This window comes from Pipra filicauda, unplaced genomic scaffold (assembly GCF_003945595.2).
Source record: "Pipra filicauda isolate LSUMZ 115617 unplaced genomic scaffold, ASM394559v2 scaffold142_size1944046_pilon, whole genome shotgun sequence".
Classification (NCBI taxonomy): domain Eukaryota; kingdom Metazoa; phylum Chordata; class Aves; order Passeriformes; family Pipridae; genus Pipra; species Pipra filicauda.
Window position 1 is genome coordinate 209,677 of NW_024103907.1, and position 18,428 is coordinate 228,104.

The following is an 18,428-nucleotide window of genomic DNA, read 5'->3' on the forward strand; positions in this document are numbered from 1 at the left end:
TTCTATTCTATTCTATATTCCATTCCATTCCTATTCTGTTTGCACCTGAGATAGATTTGCAGCTAATGAGGATTAACAAATTTTGTGATCAAGGTGACACCAGCTGCCCTTGGACTACTGGCCATCATCCCTGGCAATTCATCATGGGGATGATTTGGGTGCCATGACTGTGCAGTGGATATAGGGTCTGGGAAAAGGTTTGTGTAGGGGCTGCCACTGCCCTTCCCCTCCACGGCAGGGGAGGCGAATGGGGTGAGGGCTGGGCTGTGCCCCAGCTTGTACCACTGCTCCCCGCTGGCCGTCGGCAGTGGGGACATGCGGCCTCGGGGCACTGGGGAGAAACAGGGACACAGGGATGGCGCGAGTCAGCCTGGTGAGGTGGGAGATGGGGAAGTAAGGGAGGGGGGTGAACTTGGCATCCTTTGCCTCTGCCCCCGGGGGTATTTACGTCCGGGTTCCGTCTGGGTGTCCCATGTTCCCACCCGTCTGTTCCTGCCGTGTGGTGCACTGGTACCTGCAGACTGTCACCACCCGCAGCCCCACCGGCCCCTTTTCCTCTGCGGCGCTGCGGGTGCTTCGCTGCGCCGCAGAAGCGCACGGCCTCAGCCACGCAACGCCCGCGGTCCGGGGCGCGGAGCGACTGTGCCGGGAGGACACAGCGGCGATGCAAAACGCTCTCATAAATAAAAGCTGAGCCCTGCCCGCCCGGGCGCGGCACCTTCCCAGGGCACCCGCGAGCCTGGCCGCGCGAGGGGGAGGCGGCGTGAGGCAGTGGGCAGGGGCCGCGTTATGTAAGGCCCGCGGGGCGGGCGTGGCGGGGGCGCTGCCGGCGGTGCTGCGGCGGCGCAGGTCGGCTCGGCTCGGCTCGGCTCGGCTCGGCTCGGAGCGGGCGGCGGCGGCCGCCTGGATCGGGCCCGCGGCGGCGGAGGGAAAGCGGCTTATCCCCCTCCCTCCCTCCTCCCTGTTGCCATGGAGACGGGCGGGCGGCGGCGGCGGCGGCGGCGGGGCTGTCAGTGAGGGATCGCACCGCGCTCCGCGGCGGAGGGGAAGCCGCGGCGGCGGCGGCGGCAGCGGCAGACATGGACTCGCACTGCGACTGTGCCGAGCCCCCGGCCACCGAGCAGCCGTCGGGGAGGATTAACAAAACCGCCTTCAAGCTATTCAGGAGGAGGAAGTCCGGGGGCACCATGCCGAGCATCTTCGGGGTGCGCAGCAGAGGCGGGGAGGGGAAGGGCGCCGGCAAGCCGGGGATGGTGCGGAGCCGGACGCACGACGGCTTGGCCGACGCCGTGCTGGAGAGCAGCAAGAAGGAGGAACCGGTCGGCGGCGACCCCCAGGGTCGGGAGGCGCAGGAGCGACCGGCCGGCAGCCTCGGCGGCCCCGCCGGCCCCGCCGGCAGCGCGGTGGCCAAGTCGCACAGCTTCTTCTCGCTGCTGAGGAAGAACGGCAGGCAGGCGGAGGGCGCGGAGCCCCGCGCTGGCGGCAGACAAAAGAAGGGGCTGAAGGGGATCTTCAGCAGCATGCGGTGGCACAAAAAGGACAAAAACGGCAAGGAGGAGAGGGGGGAAACCTCGGACATCCCGTCCGGCCTTATCATGCCGGGGTCCCTGACCGCCAGCCTGGAGTGCATCAAGGAGGAGACGCCGAAACCTTTGTCTGAGACCCCGAACGGCGCGGGAGACGCGGGGCCGGAGCCGCCGCGGGAGAAGCGCAGCGGCGAGGCGCCCGCCGAGGCTGAGGAGCCCGAAGCAGGCGGCGGGGAGCCCCGGGCCAGCAGCCCCCCGCACCGAGAGGAGCCGGCCCCCGCCGCCGCCGTGCGGCGACTCGAGGAGCTCAGCCGCGAGCGACCGGAGCCAGGCGCCGTAGAGGTTGGGACTGCGAAGGATGCGGCGATAACAGGTGAAATTCCAATAACGACTATCCCCCCTGTTGAACCTCACTGTGATAGCGGTCAAGAGACGGCAGCTGCCCCTGACCCTTCCTCTGTTGATCCACCCTCAGAGCAGTCGATTGATCGTATTTGTTTGATGTTTGCTGACGTGACTTCACTGAAAAGCTTTGACTCTCTTACAGGCTGCGGAGATATTATTGCGGACCACGAGGAGGATGTGGGCGGCGGGAGTGGCGTCTGCGAGAAGAGCACCCCCGTGGCCGGCAAGCTGGGGGCCGCCAAGAAGCACCCCACCATGGTGGCCTACCAGGGAGGAGGGGAGGAGATGGCCAGCCCGGACCAGGTGGATGACACCTGCCTGCAGGAGTTCTGGGATATGCTGTCACAGAAAGACGAGACTCAGACAGAAGGAGGAGGAAGTGGAGGAGGGACAAAGAAGCCGGAGGAGTTGAAGGAAAACCGAGGTACCGAAGGGGCCCAGAATAGGGTGGTGGTGAAGCGTGGTGACCTCCACCAGATTGCCATACATGTCAACCACAAAGAGGAGCAGAAGGGGAGAGAGAAGGAGCAACACGAAGGCATCCCAAACAGTGACGAGGGCTACTGGGATTCCACCACCCCTGGTCCCGAGGAAGATGGTTCCACAAGCATCCAGAAGGAAACCATTCCCAGGGACAGCTACAGTGGGGATGCTCTCTACGACCTCTATGCCGAGCCGGATGAGAACCCACCAGTGGGGCCTACGAACGAAGAAGTCACCAGCGTGCCACGCTCCAAGCCCGTGTCGCCGATAACAACCACGAGCTCACTGAAAACACCCTCAAGCACAGCGAAGGACTCCAAGATACCCATCAGCATTAAACACCTCTCCTCGCATCCTGCCAGCCATGGAGCAGACGCCAGTAACAGCCATCACGTGGCACACCATCACCTGGCCAAGAGCGAGATGCACAGAACAAAAATCCCTGTCTCTAAAGTACTGGTACGCCGGGTCAGTAACAGGGGCGTAGCAGGGACAACAGTGAAAGCTGCCACGTACCAGGACAGTGCCAAAAAGTAGTTGAGTAAGAGGTGGAGACAAAGACAGACAACGAGGTCAATATGTGAAAGTCTGCATACGGGACCACAGATAATGAATTAGTTTTGCGTCACCTGAAGAAAGGCACCTAAAAGGCTTCCTTCACTGTACTCCGTGGGCCTGCACTTCTGAATCTCTTCTTACTGGACTGTTTGGCTGAATATAAAAAGTCGACTTCTTTTTGAGCACTTTTTTTTACATTTGTATCTTTTTTCTGCAACACTAAACTCTGGGGAGGTTCATTTTTACACACCTTTCTGGATGTAGGACTTGGATTATGAGCCTAAATGACCATCCTTCCTCATGCAAAGCAGTATCATGAGTTCTTCAAAGGAACAAAGTTACAAAAAGGAGCAACATGAGAGGTTCTTCAATACACTTATCTTTTAATCATTTCTGGGGGAGGAGTGAAGGGTGGGTGCCTGGCTCTGAAAATGATGTTTGCTCTACCAGATGTTGGAAAAAAATGCCAAGCAAAAAACAACCAACCTAACAGGTATTTTACCTGCTGTAGGAACGAGAGCACTGCTCAGCAGCAGACTTGATTGACTTGTGTGCAGGAGCTAACTAAGGAGTTAGGTGGACTTGTCTAACAGGAAAACATATTTTTGTTTGTCTGTCTCTCTGGTTGGTTTTGATCTGGTCTAATGTAAATGGGTAACAGACACACCTGACATAGATTCAGATGTTTACATCAATACTTGTCAGATAATGCATACAATCAGGTTCAGGGAAACATTTTACTAAATGCCAATATATACACACTGTCCACATTTATACAATAACTTTCGCCATGTGTAAATATATACATGTTTTAGCAGATTTACTCAATGCTACAGATTTTTTATGGAAAAAAAAAAGTCACCCGTCCTTATTATCTAGAGTTTAAGCAAAAGTTAGTTTTTATAGGTAGATAATTTTACGGTTCTAAAATGATAGAACTTTGTGTAAGTACCTTAAATTAGAGCAAAACTCTGGTTTGTATGGGCTCATGCATCCCCAGATAAGTAAGTCTGAAGTGCTGATTTTATCCTAGTGGCACATTCCATGGCTCAGAGCTGAGGTTCTGACAGCACTGCCACTGCAAACCTCTATTTTCAGGGGTTTAGACACAGTTGCTCTGGGCTTAAACCTTACAGAGAAGGAACCCAGCAAAGAAATGTGTTTTTTAAGTATTATTTTTTAAAATATATAAAATTAGTTTTTGACTATTTAAAGAAAGTTTGGGTTCTTGTTGCTTTTTATTTTCATTCTTAATAATGTCAGAATAATTTTACTTTAAGAGAGAGAAAGAAAATATGGTAAGCTAGTGGTGCATAAAATGGTCTGATGAGCTTGTATCTTATGAGAAATGTATTAATGGCCAGGACATTTTTAAATAGTGGCTACTGTACATGGGCATTGGCAACATTTTAAAGAAATTTAATAGGGTTTTAATGTGCCTGAGGACATATTTTTATGATACACTGAAAAAGCTCCAAAATTCACTGAAGTTTAAAGGTAAATGTTATGTATTTACAAAATATTTTGATATACATATTTAATCATCAGACCACATTTAATATAAAATATATGCTCCAGTGTATCTAAAAAATAATATACATTTTAAAAATATACGTCTATATTATGCAGAGAATCCTAAATTCACATCACTGAAGCTAATGGGTCTGATCTTACATAGCAGTTGGTTTTATTGTCTCTAAAATCAAAAGAAAAAAAGGAAAATAAATATACAGAATATACATTTGAAGGATATTAAGGTTATAGGCAAACCATAAAAAGCCAGGATATACCATAATAAGAATTGTATATATGTATATGTGTGGTTCATGGTTCACTGGGGAAATGACCTTAGAGTCACAAAGGTAAAATTGGCATCTAGTCCTGAAATTGCTGCAGGATTTAATACGGAGTTGCAACACGCCAGTGAAAGTGTTAGTTTTTCCTGACCAGTCCCTGTTTTCATGGTTTGAGAAAGAACCTTAATACACTTCAAGGAAGATTATTTTATATGCTTTCTTTCTTATGTGTACGTGTGTGGTTTCCTCTATGCCTCCCCACACAGTCGTGTTGTACATATGCATGTGTAGTCACACGCACCTCCTCCCAGGGTATGTGCACCATGCTCATGTGAGCACAGCCATGCGTGCCCGCTCCCACGCACAGGCTCAGGGGATCTGTCTCCAAACGTGCTGGCGATGGTTTCCTTCGCCTGAGAAAGGGATTTGCATTTGGCCTGACTCTGCTTGTGCATTTTAGAAAGTTAAAGCTGAAATACCCTCAAAAGGATGTACGTACAGAACATGGAATATTGTCCTGCTCCTCAGCCCTAAATCTAACATTCCTTTTTCTGTTCTTTTGTTTTTGCTCGACTGTAAGGGACACATCTTTCCTTGCATGACAACTCTGCAGAAAAATCCTAGTTCCCCATTTTGTTCTAAGGACAAATTGTGCTGAAAGATTCTATAGGGTACTGGAAGTTGAGAGGGAGGGAGGATGTGGGGGTAGTACCATAAAAATTGGAAGCAGTGAGTACAGGTAGTAGGAGTGGTGCATCTTTAAAACCACTAGGAGATACCAGCTGTCGTCTGTACAGGACCTGTGTGTGGCAAATTATTCATCATATATGTTTTTTGTTCGCGTTGTGGCATGTCTGTATTGAGAAACCAATATGACACTAGACTAACTCCCTCTCACGTAACCATTAACACGAACCATCATTAAAATGCTTTGTCTCCCCTTCATTTTTCTCTCTCTCCTTTGTTTTCTGCCATGTTTTTCCTCCATCCTCTGCGTGCTGGTGGGCGGCTTCCCCCACGGTGCTAACCCCTGGAGCGAGGAGCCCTGGGCTGGCAGTCGAGCGTGGGTGGGAGGGCGGCCGCCCTGCCTGCCGATGCCAGGTGCTCCCCAGTCGCTCTCTCAAGCTTTCTGTTGCATACCCAGTGTAAGTACATTTTGCAAATCTCTCGGTGGTTTGTTTGGCTGCTTGCTATGTACATATTTTAAGGACAATCATATCCTTAAAAGGAAAACAGGAAAGTAGCTGGTAGTAGAGCGTCATTGTGGCATACTGACGTTGATTCAGGGTAATGGTTATGTGAGAGTAAAGACAAAATTCAGTGTTCAAATTAACTTTGTATTTATAAAATTCACTTTTGTCTTTAAGCCATCTATGTTCTTTATTTCAAAAGGTAATAGAAAATCTAATATTTACTAGGGCTTTCAATTTTCACACAAATATGTTTGTATAACTCCACACAATGCCTAAAACAATCATGGGAAGGAGGTTCAAAGGCTTTCTTTAGACCTGTATTTAATTCCTGAAAGATCCCCGTAAAATACTGTGAGATGCCTAAGAACAAACAGTTAATGGCTTCCTGGATTTAAAGGCTGAGACAAAAAGAGGCAATAGTCCTGAGGCATTCTGTTGTGGCTTGCATTCTCATTTATGTTACCCTGTTCAAGCATATATTTTTCTTGGCTTTGGTAGGAATTGAGGTAGAAATGGTGTTCGAGTCCCAAAGATCACATTCCCAATGCTGTCGTTGTTTTGGTTTTCTTAAACAATACTTTTTAAAATTTGTTTTATTTGTTATTTGGTGGTCTGAATGATGCTTTGTAATTAACAGCTGTATGCCGTTCATAAAGGATTTTATAGATCAGGACTCAGTATTTAGTTATGTGTACTCTTTGCACTTTCAGGTCCCTACTGGTAAATTTTATATATTCCTAGAGTTTTTCTATATATTGCGTAGTGTTTTATAGCTAGCTACAGTGATTTCAGTGGTATACATTCCTGTCCTTTATATCAGCACAGAAGATTTCCCTTCGGTAGCATGAAATGATGTTTTTGTGGACTTCTTTTGTCATGATAGGAGCTAAGTTTCTGTACTATATGTGTGGCCTGCAACAGACATAAAAGGTCTTATTTTCCATGTAGTGCATATGCATTTTGCTCTTGCCAGTAATAGGACTCAACTACATATAATAGATTTCAGAAGAAATTCTATGACTAAGATAAGAAAAATCTATGTTCAGTCTTATTCCATCAGTCACCAGCATTTTCTTCATCCACTGTGAATATTCTCACTACCGTCATTCAGGGTAGTAGAGGACTGAATTTTAAAAATTACATGCATAGATGTACACTATGAAAATTAATTCACTGATTATTTTTTAATGACTCTTACTAAATTATTTATCCAAGCTAAGTGAATATTGCACCAAAGTCTTAAAACATCTGATACAGATGGCATTTTCAGTAAGATGCTATGAGTGCAGATGAGCCAAATTAACAGGCTTTGCTTAGCAAAGCAAAACCTTGTTGTTTCTTAAATTTTTAGTACTGACTGAGCTTGCAGATCAAAGGGAGCCACTGATTCTGCGGCATGGCCATGCACCGAGGTTTTTCTTTCCCTGCTCTAATGGACTGCTTTCCGAAAAGGCTTTTGAGCAAGATAATGGTACAAAAGAGACAGGTCACAGTAACAATAGCCACTTACAAGACAGATGGTTATCCAGCAGCCACAACGGGGGACTCTAGGCAAGGTGGCCTGAAAATGTGTTTTCATAGCTACTGATATGAAAGGCTGAGGCTTCTGTCACGGAAAAACAAATTGACACCAACTCAAAGACACTGCAGAAATGCGCCTTGGCAGAGTTTACACTTGACAGCTTCTGCAGGGTTTGGTTTTGTGTTTTATTTTGGCTTTTCCTTTTTTTTCACCCCTTTGTTTATGCTCCCATTATAATGACATAACCCCACGTGTCCGAGCAGAACTACACAACAGTTGACTCTTCTGAGACTCAGTGCTGAAAATACACTGTCAGCTGTCTTCAGTGGCCTGGGACTGGTTCCTGCTGAACATCCCTCCCTTCCACTGAGGGATGGAAGGGATGGGATGACAGGGTTCTCTTGTCATGAGTCCACGTGCTGTTTACTGTGAGCAGGAGGTATCTCAATCTGTCTTGCTGTTTGTGTTCAGGGGACAGTTTATTTTTAATTTGACTCACAGAATTTTTTTAGCTCATTAGTTCACATCTTGTCTTCCTTGTGAGCATCTCAGCTAGGAACAGTCAGCACTGAGTTGGTGTTTCCTACGTCCATTTCATGTAGAGAGAAATGGAAGAACTTGTCATATGCAAAGGAATAATAGCTATACCTACTTGAGCCACATCGTGTGGGTCTTTATTCCTGCAAAAGCAGGTTGTTAAAGCTCTTCTTGCCTTAGAAGACTTCTCCATCCAAAACAGTGAATACTATTGCCTAGGACCCTGTTTTTCTTTTTTCCTTCTATATCTCTCTTTCAGCCATACTGCAGTTGCTTGGGAAACTGAGATTTTTGATCTAGCCTTCCAGCACTAGAAAAGAGGAGCTGCTGTCAGTGTGTTCTTCAGGAGATCTTTGCTTCTACTTCTTGGTCTTGAAAAAAAATTAAATTCCCCTCAGAATAAGCTGCAAAAATATTTAAAATGGAGATCTCTGCTGTGTGATCTCATACACATGGGTGAGGATGTTGAGTGATATTTTGCATAGCATGGAATGCATCCCTCCACTTTCCTGTTGTGGACAATTTAGCAAATCTGTCAAGGAAGCATGTCACTCTTGTAGGAAAGCCCAGGAGCTGTTTGTTATGGAGTCTGTGCCCGGATTTTCTTTATCTTTGATAAGAACTGCTTTCCTTTTTCCTTTCTGTACGTACTTAAATAAATAGAGCCAAAGTTGTAGTGGAGAGAGGAAAAGGTTATGTACCTCATAGGGTAAGGAGATTCAACTGCTACTCTGAAAGGCTTCTCGTAGCAATGGATAAAAGAAGAAGATTGCTTTATCTACTTTGACATCAGCTCCAAGCAATGGTCTGCAATAAAAGCTAAACCAGCTATGGCCACAAAGTTAAAAAACGGGCATTTGCCAACATGACAATCTCATTCCAAGGTCCAGTTCTGCTGTGGCAGAGCTTCCACTGACTCCAGTAAGAACTGGCAAAGGTCCTTAATCTCTTATCTTAAGGAAATAGGAAGTGTTTCTTAAATAAGTCTTCCTTTTTTCCCCCAAATATTAGCATTATTCAGGTGTTTGTGCAGTCTTTTATATTACTGTGGTAGTGTTTTCACTGATCTGAATGCAAAACATGTCTGTCCATTGTTTTTCCATCTTAACAAGCTGCACTCCTGCACATAATTCCAGTGCTCAGCATGTTTAAATTACAGCTAACACAATCACTGGCTTCCTTAATTTAACTCTTGATGGCAAGAACAGGACCAGATCCTTTCCACAGTTCTAAACCTCCTGCTTATTTTGTTATTGTTTGTGGTTTTGATATGGTAACTAATGAAGCCTCCCTTTAACTATTTCACAACCACATTTTTAATATATGTTGTTAGCGGGACCAGTATGTAGGGACTGAATGGTAAGATCTTTAACAGATTTTTATTATTTTGGATGATGTTGCATCAAAACAGTTGCTAAATCGGTATCGGGTTGTTTCCGTGGGCTTTTTGTGCAGATGCATTGGGAGCTTTGAACATAATGTGCTCATAGAAGAAAATTGGCTAAATCTGCTTTGAATTAAGCCTGTTCTTAAAATGTTGGTTAATGGCAGCAGACAGGAAGGTGTGTCCTAACTCACCTGCACCCTGTGGACTGGGGGAGCAAGGCACCTCCAGTTACTGGAAGCATTTGCTGTCTGACCCTGCCATGTGGTCCCAGCAGAGAGGTGCAGGCTGTCACCATGTGCAGGTGTCAACCCAGCTGGACAACAACAGGAAAAGCCGGGGTGGTGGTACTGTGCTGGAGTGGGAGGGTTGATAGAGTGTCTGTGAGATGGAATGAAAGCAAGGGCTGAACTTCTTGTCCTTGTGGAAAAAGAGATTTATACATATGCCTCTAAAATCTGTGTCCTTTTTTTCTTACATTGGTGCTTGGATTGCTGTGTTACACTGGGTTAGGAGCTGGTGTGATTCTGCGTGTGCTGAAGCCAGTGCTCCTGCCAGTGGACTACAGTATGACTGCTTTCATCAACACCTGAGCAGTGCCCAGTGTTTTAGTTTCTAAAGACAGTTTCAGCACAGAAATGTCCACAAATCCTCTGTAGCCCAGCACTGATTCATGGCATCTCACTGCTCTTCCATCCTCATTTTTCCAGGAATATGTGAAGACCCAAGCCCTAGGCAGGGTGGGGAGCTCTGGCTGCACCCTTGCAGCCCAAGGACAAGTGGGAAGGGAGTGTGGCACACACAGTGCAGCAGCACTATCAAGTACTAGGCACATGGCTTGATAAAAGCAACATTATCCTGCTTTTCGAAAGAGAGAGCAAGACTAAAGCTGTTCCTTTTTTTTTTTTTTTTTTTTTAATTAAAGTAAATCCTCTGCCATGGGTGAAATTGTAACAGTTAGACAATATCTTATTCCACTAGTATTCTCTCTGAAATCAGTGGATCTGTTAGCGGTGTCAGTTGTTATTAAGGTTGAGTGAAAATTCCATAATTTGATCCCATCTGAATTTTCCTTGCTCTGTTAGTAGAATATGCCTCAGAAAAGTTTTAGTGTTGAAGCTTGTGGTCCTGTTGAAATGGGGGATGAGGTATGAATGTGGTTGGTGGAAAATACAGATTTGATAAATCCAGTGTTTTATGACTTCAGTCTTTAATGACAGCCCAATTCTGCTTAAACATCATAGTATGCATGAGGAAATGGTAGCAGGGACTGCTCCACACTGCATGGGACAAACCAGTGCTCTTGGTGTTTCCTACGTGCTGAAAGGGACGTATGTGTCCTGTTAGAAGTCACTTAGCCTGTTTCTATAAGACGTGTTATAGCTGACAGATCACTGTTAATTACAATTTTCCCTCGTATTTTGTGTCAGCCACCCCCAATAAGGTAGCATATGACCTGTTCAAGGTAATGAGTGAGTAAAGCCAGAACTCTCCTCTCCTCTTATCTAAAAGGTTTGGTAATAATCTGGCTAGTCTGTGTGCACCAGCTTTTTCTTAGTGAAAGCTCACAACATTCCGGGGGGGGGTTGTTTTTATAACAGAGACTGTTAGACACACTCTGCTCCTTTCCACTTCTACAAACTTTGATGAGTATGTGTCTCCTCGAATCACTGTATTCTTAATGTATTTACAACTTAACTGATAGCAATAGATGTCTTTCTTCCCTGGCAGTTCACAAGGATATACTAATCAGTGTTTATTATATTTTTAATTCTGTAAATATTTATTTTGGTACTCTGTGTATTTATTGGCACTGATTCTGGTGTTTGCTTATGTGTCATTGTAAATGTTGATGGTTTCAATAGTCTTGCTTCTAATGAATGTAAGGAACTCAGACTAACTGCACTTTTCTTCCATTCAAAAATCTTAACAGTGAAAAATATTCCCACTGTCATGTGTTATAATGAATACAGTTAATAAAACCAGTTGTCACTTTTCATTGATGAATGTGAAGGTTACTTTTTGATGTTTGAGCTAGAGATGGAACCAGTCTATTCAGTGCACTGGAAAATACTAGGCTTTTGAAAGCAAGACATTAGGAAATTATGTCACCAAAATACCATAAAAGAGAATATTTGGGCTCGTGTGCACTTTGATTTTTATATAGACATGCCTTTAGCAATTCTACTAATAACATCATAGAATAACTAGACTAAATTTGTTACTTAAAGGGGGGCTTTCAGAAATAAGAACTTTGGTCTTCTGGTCTTCCATTTCATCAGCATGTAGTTTTTGTTTGGTTTTGGTTTTTCTTTCCCTTTAAACAACTTAGACAATGAAATGGACTGAGCTTCGTTCTGTTTTTTAAATCGGTTTTGTTTCCTGCTTCTCCCGGTTGGGAAGTCAGCAGGGAAGCTGGTTCTCTTGACACATATTGACTTTGGAGTTGTAGTTTTGGTGTGACAGCCAGAAAACACAGTCTGCTGTAAGCTACATTTCCCACCTTTAAAACTGGAACTTCATTGCTATAACTATGAAATGACATTTATTAGAACCTCTGTTTTGCAACCCTCTCTAAATTTCTTGCATTTAGAAAACACGTGAAGTATTCACATCAGTCAAGTTTTAATCCTTAAGTTTATTTACTTTGCTTAGCTAAGTAGCACTGCCTTGCTAAGGGTTCTCCCATGGAAGATACCGAACCTGCCAGAGTAAGTACTGCAATAAAATCTCCTCAATAGTTTTCAGGCAATAACAAAACAAAAGGTATGAAAAGCTCATTAATGTTCGTAAGGAGCAGGACATGGTGACACAGTATAAATTGATCCTATGTTCACAAAAGCGTAACTCCTCTTTCCAGTAGCTGGAATGAGGCTGAAGAAAGGTTTTTTCCCAGTGATTTAATGCACAAGCAGTTTTACATTCAGGCTTTCTCAGCCTGTGTCCCATATTGCATGTTCATGTTGTTTATCCTATGCATCTGAAAGCAGAGGAGTTATAGTTTAAATTTTCTGCCACAGAAGATTGCCTAGTGATTACTTGTGTCCAAGTATAGCTGCTGGGATTCTGGGGGACAGAGGGGTTTCAGTGAAGTGCAGGGCAGATGTACAACTTATGAATCTTGATAATTGTAGATGTGTGATGCAGCTGTCACCACCTTCCACAAAACTAGATGACAGTAACCTGACACATCCACTGTGACAGAAAAAAATTGAAAAATCTCCTGAAACCAGACTTAGCCCAAATATTCCTTTTGAAATCAAGATGAAGTTTCTAATATTGAGCTAAAAGTCCCTCCCTAATTCAAACCAAAATCAGTCATTCCTTATGGTACGTCTCTATGACTTTCATGGCCACCTTACTGGAAAAGTGTTTGCAATGGAAGTGATGACTTGGAAATCTTTCTGTGACCCATTCATTGAAGATGAATGATGCATCCAAAATCTATCAAGCAACAAAGAGAAGATAATATTCTTGACTCCAAATAATTGGTAAGGAGTGTTGGCAAGTCTAATGGACCACTCAGCTGACCATCAGTGAGTACTAGCCTCATTTTAAACCCTTTCCCTTGAATCATGGTATTTTTCCCTTTCAAAGTGATTGTACAGGAGTTGTTTACTAGGAGCTCACATTGAGCAGCCACTTGCTCCTACCTACCACATTGCACATCTGCTTCCAATTAAAACCATTCCACAGTGCCCTGAGGGGGATGGGAAAGAGGCTCAAAGGTTCTTCAAAGGGTTATTTCAGCAGCCATGGGTGCTGCTATGGCAGCTGAGGACCAAGAACCTGCTTCATCTCTAATGACACGTCACTCTTTTTGCTCTGCAAAGACCCTTAGCACTTGGATCAGGTATTCACTTAGATCTTGGGAGCAGGAAGTCTCCTGTTCTGACTAATGAAGGAGACTTGTCCTTGAACAATATGTATATTTTTACCAGCTTAAGACAAATGCAGAGTCACTTAAGTACAACTCCCCACAGCTACTCCGAAGACTAACAAATGACCCATGCTGACGCTGTGTCCTTATGCAAAGTACCTTCACAAAGTGGCTCTGTGCAGCACTCCCATGTGAACTCCAGTGAGAGGTGACCTGGAGCCAAGGGTTCCCATCAGAGAGGGGAGAGAGGGCTTGTGCCTTCTGACAGAGCACCGTCCTGCATCGGGGAGGTCCGAGTCCCTTTTCCACTGCTTCCTTTCTCAACTTACAGAAGGCTGCAGATGCCACATTTTAAAGTTGTATCCACAAAATCAGCTGCACCTAACTGTGGTCTTGCTCAAAACTTGTGGTCTGAGGTTTTATGATGAAATTTTGCTATCACTTAAGCTCTTGCACCGGGCAGGCTCAAAAGCATCACATGGCTGGATCTGCTCTCCCATGTGTTGTGGTGGGACTCACGGACAGGCCCTTCCTCTGGCCTCATCAGCCTTCTCTGTTGGTGTCACTTGAAACTCATAAGTCCCTTGGACAGAGAAGAGACTTGAGTAAAGATCCTCTGGGTAAAGGTCTTGAATGAGCAGAGGTTGACTGGGTAGAATCATGGAGGTGGTGGGAGAGGTTGAGGCAGTGAAACCTAGGGCAGCCAGAAGCCTTGAGGGCAGCAGTGTCCTCTTTTGCTTCGCAGGGAGATGGTTGCCTCCAGGGCACCTATGTGGCTCAACGTGCTTCAAGAACACATTCAGCTGTAGGCTACCACAGCGTGGGAACAAATGGTGCTGAGCTCCTTGCATGGAGCTGGGAACATGCAGGGCGACATGACATGCAGAATGCAAAGAAAACAAAAATCCTATGACAAAACACTATTTTAAGGACAGAATTTATGCTTAATCTGTATGTCATGTAAAGCAAATCTATTCCATTCCTACCCAGCTCCATTTGTTCACCTGTAAAGATGAATTTTGCAACAAAATACGTTTGAATAAATAAAGACAAATGTGTCCTAGTAAATATGAGTAATGTAAAACCTCCTTTTGATTATGGATGTGAGGATACTGACCACAATCTAAAGTGGACATGAAAAAATAATCTGTTCTCCTAAAGTAATATGGAAGATCAGAAAAATGTTGAAAACAACAATCAGCAGGATTGTTCTGAGTATTTCTTAAGGAAAAATAGAGAGAGAAAAGAATTTAGCTAGTCTGGGTCTGTCTTTACAATTGGGATATATTGCATCTATATCTGTCTTTCTGTGACTTTCTACCTTTCATGTTCTGCACTAATAGGTTTTGTTTACTGATGGATAATAAATCATACAAAAATGAAATACTTTAGTGAAGAAATCACTCCTACTACTTTTTTGCTTATAGATGTCTTTTTTTCCCCTGTTAACTAATTAAGTTTTTGATCCTCCCAATTAGACCATATCCAGTCATTGTCATACCAGATTTAGTGTCTGATTATGGAGCTGCTGCGTCTGAACAGCTTAATTCAAATCAGTAAGAAATACTCCTATGCAGCAACTGCAGAAATGGTGCTTGCATCCTTTGCAGAGCTGCCTATTGCTGCTTTCTCAGGGGCTTAAAATATTTATGTCTATCAGCACTGTTGAATTTGCCTGTATTTTTTTCCTAGAGTCTGATAGAAAACACCATAAATCCGCATGTTTTATGGAAAAACAGTTGGACCAGATTACACAGTCAAGTTAACTTGTCTATGCCAGATCTCAATTCTTTCTCAGGATGTAACATGTATTCAGACCGATTTAAAATAAATGACTGCTTCAGAAAGCAAAACAGACATCAGAGCACAAGCACAAAGGCAAATGTCAGCCCCTGGCTCCGAAACGACCAGGGTCCTAAATCCGAGCTATGAAACCTTACATTTCTGCCTCAGCGCAGCCAAACACACAGCACTATTTATAGCACAGCCTTTTACTACCCTTCTGGTAGAATAGGCTTCATCTGAGGATTTACATGACTAACCAAAAGCAAAAGCCTTTTGTCCTTCATTTCCATAAGAGAAGGCCAGTGTTAAGCTGGTGTTCATTGGGCTGAATTACAGAAAATATCAGTTACTAGAAAACCAGTTACTAATTCAAAGGCATCTGTTACCATGGCATAGGCCTTCTCTTCCCTCTCCATGTCCCAGATTTAGCACCAATGATGGGAGCTTAGCGAAAGCTCAAAAAGAACGGTTCTTACCTCTGAAAAAAAAATGCATAGTCGAGGAAGACAACATGTTTTCATGGCAACTAAGGAGTAAAGGGTTAAGACCTAGGAGATGGCTCTGAACCAGTAAGCAGCACAAAAGACTCTTATTAGCAAATCAAGAGCCCAATGTGCTTTCATTTCCCCCTTTGTATCTTCAGTTAAATCCTTTGGGCCACAAAGTTACTGCTCCTGCCAAGGACAACAATCAGCAGAGGTGATTATTTTAGATTCTGCTACATACCCTGAAGTGAAAATGAAAACCAACCTTCCTTTCACCATCCCATCTGATTTCCGGGGCAGGCCAGGCCCATCAGCTGGTCCTCATCCTTTCGTCTTGCAGTGCCAGCTGCAAGCACCCAGGCTCTCCCCTGAGATGCCACTTTCTCACAGATGCCTGCCTCTTCCTGCCTTCCAGATGGCAGTGGGATTCTTAACAAGCTCCCCAATTTCTCTCTCCCCCTTGGGATTTCATTTCAATGTTGTCACATCTGTTTTTCTCCAGTTGGATTACGTGCAGGAGCACGACTTACAATGCTTCCTCGAGAGGTTACAAACCTGCAGCTCCTGTGGCCATGTCAGACCTCCCTGCTGCAGAAATGTTCCCATGCAGTGAGGATCACAAATGCTCTGTTAGGGCTCAGCTGTCGAGCAGAGGTAAGGACCACTTTGTTGAGGTTTGTAGGCTGCTTGTATCCTTATCTTATTCTGCATCACTGAACTTACTCTTTCCTCCCTAGGGCTTCTCTGCAGGGCTTCTTGAGGCTCCCCGATGCTGTTACAGAGCTGTTTAACACAGCTCAAGAAGGAGAATGGCTGCAGAACAGGGCAGAGATTGGAGTGATTGGCTGTGATAGCCTTTCACAGATGTCTTCTGTGACCTTGAGTGCAAAACTACACCCCTTTGCTTTTTCCAACTTTTAAGTGGGGATTGTGAGCCTTCTAGAGGAAAGGTTTCAGGTGGCCAAATTCTTCAAATTTTACCCCACTGTCTGCGAAGCAATTTGAGATGTGAGTAGGGGCATGCTGCAACAGCATCACTCTCATTCTTCCTATCTTGCCCAGACTGACCAGGTGCAGATGTGGCCATAACCTGAATGATAAATGGGAGGGGAAAACCTTCTCTCCTGTTTTTTTTTCCTGTTTGTGGGGGTTTTTTTGCATGGGGTGGCAGTGGTAAATACCCAGGGGGAGGATTTGGATACTACGACCACTGTTATTTAATATTTTCTTTAATGACATAGATGAATGGATTGAATTCACCCTCAGCAAATTGCAGTTGGCACCAAGCTGGTGGTTTTGTTGACAGACCTGAAGAACAGGATGCCATCCAGAGGGACCTGGACAAGTTCGAGAAGTGGGCCCTTAGGAAGCTCATGACGTTTAGCAAGACCAAGTACAAGGTGCTACACCTTGGCTGGGGCAACCTTCGGTATCAATATTGGCTGGGGGACGAACAGATTGAAAGCAGCCCTGCTGAAAAAGACTTTGGGGTGCTGGTGGGTGAGAGATTGGACATGAGCTGGCAGTGTGTGCTTGCAGCCCAGAAAATCCAGCGTATCCTGGGCTGCATCAAAAGCAGCTTTGTCAGCAGGTCGATGGAGGGGATTCTGCTCCTCTACTCCACTCTGGTGAGACCCCACCTGGAATACTGCATCCACATCTGGGGTCCCCAGCACAGGAAGGACATCGACCTATTGCAGTGAGCCAAGAGGAGGGCCACCAAGCTGATTAGAGAGATGGAGCACCTCTCCTATGAGAAAGACTAAGAGAAGTGGGTTTGTTCTGCCTGGAAAGGTGAAGGCTTTGGAGTGAACTAATTTTGGCCTTCTAGTACCTAAAGGAAGCTTACAAGAAAGACAGAGAGACTATTTACAAGAGCATGTCTGTGTAGTGACAGGACAACAGAGAATGGCTTCAAACTGAAAAAGAGTGGGTTTAGATTACATATTAGGAAGAAATTCTTTACTATGAGAGTGGTGAGGCACTGGAACAGGTTGCCCAAAGAAGCTGTGGATGCCCCATCCCTGGAAGTGTTCAGGGCCAGATTAGATGGAGCTCTGAGCAACCTAATCTAGTGAAAGATATCTCATGCATTTACAAAAGATAACATAAAATTTTTTTAAAGGACATTGGTCTGGAGTCAGAAGGGACTGGGGATGATGCTAAAAGGACACAGCTTTCCTCCTGTGCTGGGCAGAGCTGGCTGGATTGTGTCACTGTGGCTTTCACCTTCCCTTCCTGCCCAGGAGGCAGCAGGAGTGCAATGTTATGAAACAGAAGTACTGGGAAACCTAACTCAGGCAACATTTGTTTCCAAATCACATGGTGCTTCATGCTCTCATAGTTTTTAATTGGTTCCTGTCTGGGTGTATTCTCTGGGTTTCGAGGGTCGATGTTGGGTGCTGCCACAGCCAGGGCATTGAGCTGCCACAGCCAGGGCATTGATCCAGCAGCATCTCAGTGGGGAAAGCTGCTGCCATAGCTCTCCGGTAAGCTGCCCTGTGCCAAGGTCTGCTCATTAGATGTTATATCCCATGAGAAACGTATTAGTTAATTTTACAAGGTTTTGCTGTGGACTCTATTTCAGTGACTGGGTTTTATCCCAGAGCAGTGTCCTGAGGGCTCCTCAGCCCAGCCTGTATCTGCCTGGGTGTGGCCCCTGCCTCAGCAAACCCCCTCCTCTTGGGTCTCCTTGGGCTATCCTTTACAGAGCCATAGAATCGCTGAAGAGTTCAAGTGGGAAGCATCTCTGGAAGTCATCTGGTCCAACTCCCCTGCTCAAATGGGGCCACCTAAAGCTAGTTGCCCAGGACCATGTCCAGATGGCTTTTGAGGAGGGAGACTTCCCTGGGCAACCTGTTCCAGTGCTCAGTC

The 18,428-nt window shown here is 45.2% G+C and overlaps 2 protein-coding genes across 2 annotated transcripts in view; both read left to right on the forward strand.

Annotated features, from left to right (window-relative positions):
- Positions 1 to 987: 987 nt before the first annotated feature.
- AMER2 (APC membrane recruitment protein 2) lies at positions 988 to 11,407 on the forward strand. Its single transcript, XM_027713682.2, has 2 exons — positions 988 to 1,899; positions 2,074 to 11,407. Exons 1-2 carry the CDS (start codon positions 1,080 to 1,082, stop codon positions 2,949 to 2,951), a joined length of 1,698 nt encoding a protein of 565 aa, XP_027569483.1. The 5' UTR covers positions 988 to 1,079; the 3' UTR covers positions 2,952 to 11,407.
- A 4,514-nt stretch (positions 11,408 to 15,921) lies between these two features.
- SPATA13 (spermatogenesis associated 13) overlaps positions 15,922 to 18,428 on the forward strand; it is a 222,330-nt gene continuing 219,823 nt past the window's right edge. The window contains exons 1-2 of the mRNA XM_039378650.1: positions 15,922 to 16,208; positions 16,292 to 16,954. The gene's annotated coding sequence lies outside the window, so the exon portion shown is untranslated. The remainder of the gene's footprint in view (positions 16,209 to 16,291; positions 16,955 to 18,428) is intronic.

What these genes read in the sequence shown, in the direction of transcription:
- AMER2 (XM_027713682.2), top strand. Translation starts at nt 1,080, where the DNA reads ATGGACTCGCACTGCGACTGTGCCGAGCCCCCGGCCACCGAGCAGCCG. An exon ending in GAAGGATGCGGCGATAACAG is followed by an intron (nt 1,900 to 2,073) that starts GTGAAATTCCAA and finishes ACTCTCTTACAG; the next exon opens with GCTGCGGAGATATTATTGCG.